The sequence below is a fragment of the Neopelma chrysocephalum genome, unplaced genomic scaffold, assembly GCF_003984885.1.
Source record: "Neopelma chrysocephalum unplaced genomic scaffold, ASM398488v2 Primary Assembly neopelma1_92109, whole genome shotgun sequence".
Taxonomy (NCBI): Eukaryota; Metazoa; Chordata; class Aves; order Passeriformes; family Pipridae; genus Neopelma; species Neopelma chrysocephalum.
Window position 1 is genome coordinate 1567 of NW_020920863.1, and position 2064 is coordinate 3630.

General features: G+C 33.4%; 1 protein-coding gene across 1 annotated transcript; it reads right to left on the reverse strand.

Moving 5' to 3' along the window:
• Positions 1–152: 152 nt before the first annotated feature.
• On the reverse strand, positions 153–613 carry KCNE2 (potassium voltage-gated channel subfamily E regulatory subunit 2). Its single transcript, XM_027707335.1, has one exon. It carries the CDS (start codon positions 604–606, stop codon positions 253–255), a length of 354 nt encoding a protein of 117 aa, XP_027563136.1. The 5' UTR covers positions 607–613; the 3' UTR covers positions 153–252.
• Positions 614–2064: the final 1451 nt, after the last annotated feature.

Sequence of the window (2064 nt, forward strand, 5' to 3'; positions counted from 1 at the left end):
CAGTAAGGTTGATGGGAACCAGTAAGACTGATTGGGAACCAGTAAGACTGATTGGGAACCAGTAGGGTGGATTGGAAACCAGTAAGGTCGATGGGAACCAGTAGGGTGGATTGGGAACCAGTAAAGTTAGTTTCCTCCGTTATACATCAACCTGTGTGTTAATTTTCCAAACAGTTTCCCAGGTTTTTATAATCCCAGTTGGTTCCCTGGGTGTGACTCTGTGATTTCCTCACCGCCGGCGCTTCCCAAAACTCAGGGCGACTCCAGGCTTGTTTTATCCCTCGCTCCCAGATTTTCGTGGATCAGCACCTGGTTCTTGTACTTCTCCCCCCAGTCCTCCACGATGTACTGGTGGTAGGGGTCGTTGGAGTGCTCCCTCCTCTTGGACTTCACGGTGCTCACCAGGATGGCCACGATGATGAAGGAGAACATCCCGATCATCACCATCAGGTACAGGATGACGTAGTCGAAGTTCTCGGCCGCCACCTGGGCCCGCAGCTTGGTCGCCGCCTCCGTCATGTTCCTCCTCCAGCCGTTCATGTAGCTCAGGAAGGTGTCCTTGAAAATGTCCTCCACCGCCCAGGTGAAGTTCTTCACCTCGGCCATCCTCGCTGCAGAAAACAAAACACTCGTTTTAATCAGATATCGGTGATAAAAAAGTTGCATTGCTGTGTTTGGTCTGTGTGAGGACAATTCGTGACCAACACCCCCCCCTCTGCTGTTTGGAAAGGCCGTTTTAGGGCAGCTGAGAATCTCCAGCTCTGAGGGGTTGTGGTGGGGAAAAAAGGATTTTGTTATTTAAAAGTAAATATTTTTATTTAAAAAGAAATATTTTTTATTTTAAAATAAATACTTTACTTAAAAATAAATATTTTTATTTAAAAATAAATATTTTTATTTAAAAATGAATATTTTTATGTAAAAATGAATATTTTTATTTAAAAATAAATACTTTACTTAAAAATAAATACTTTACTTAAAAATAAATATTTTTATTTAAAAATGAATATTTTTATTTAAAAATGAATATTTTTATTTAAAATAAATACTTTATTTAAAAATAAATATTTTTGTTTAAAATGAATATTTTTATTTAAAAATAAATATTTTTATTTAAAAATAAATACTGTACTTAAAAATAAATATTTTTATTTAAAAATAAATATTTTTATTTTAAAATAAATATTTTATTTAAAAATAAACACTTTACTTAAAAATAAATATTTTTATTTTAAAACAAATATTTTTATTTAAAAATAAATATTTTATTTTAAAATAAATATTTTATTTAAAAATAAATATTTTATTTTAAAATAAATGCTTTATTTAAAAATAAATATTTTATCTTAAAATAAATATTTTTTATTTAAAAATAAATATTTTATTTTAACATAAATATTTTTATTTAAAAATGAATATTTTTATTTTAAAATAAATATTTTATTTTAAAATAAATATTTCTATTTAAAAATAAATATTTAAAAATAAATGCTTTATTTAAAAAGAATTTATTTATTTTTTTAAAAAATGGTAACCCCCCAGGGGGTGGTAACTCTTGATGTTGACCCAACCAGCGCCCCTGCAAAATTTAAACATATCACACCAGACCAGAAAAGAAGGATGATGATGTTGTTGGAGGGAGAAGAGATTTGATCTGATATAAATATACTGCTTTACCATAGCAGAGATAGTTAGGATTGTGTATATAATGTGTTATAATATTTATTTGTGTAATAATTGTAATATAATTCCCTTGCCCCCGTATTGAGTCTTGTGTTGTGTCTGGAAAACCCCTCTGACACTGGGGTGAGTTGTGGGAGGGGGGCTTGGACTCAGAAACTGGATTTTTGGGGATCTCAAACCACGACAGGGGTTCAGTAAGTTCAGAGACCCAGTGGGGTCTTACTCAGAGTCATGGAATGGTTGGGGTTGGGAGGGACCTTGAATATCATCCAGTTCCAACCCCCAACACCTTCCACTGGACCAGGTTGCTTCAACCTGGCCTTGGACACTTCCCCACCCTCACATCCAGGAATTCCTTCCCAATATCACATCTATCCCTGC

What these genes read in the sequence shown, in the direction of transcription:
- KCNE2 (XM_027707335.1), bottom strand. Translation starts at nt 606, where the DNA reads ATGGCCGAGGTGAAGAACTTCACCTGGGCGGTGGAGGACATTTTCAAG.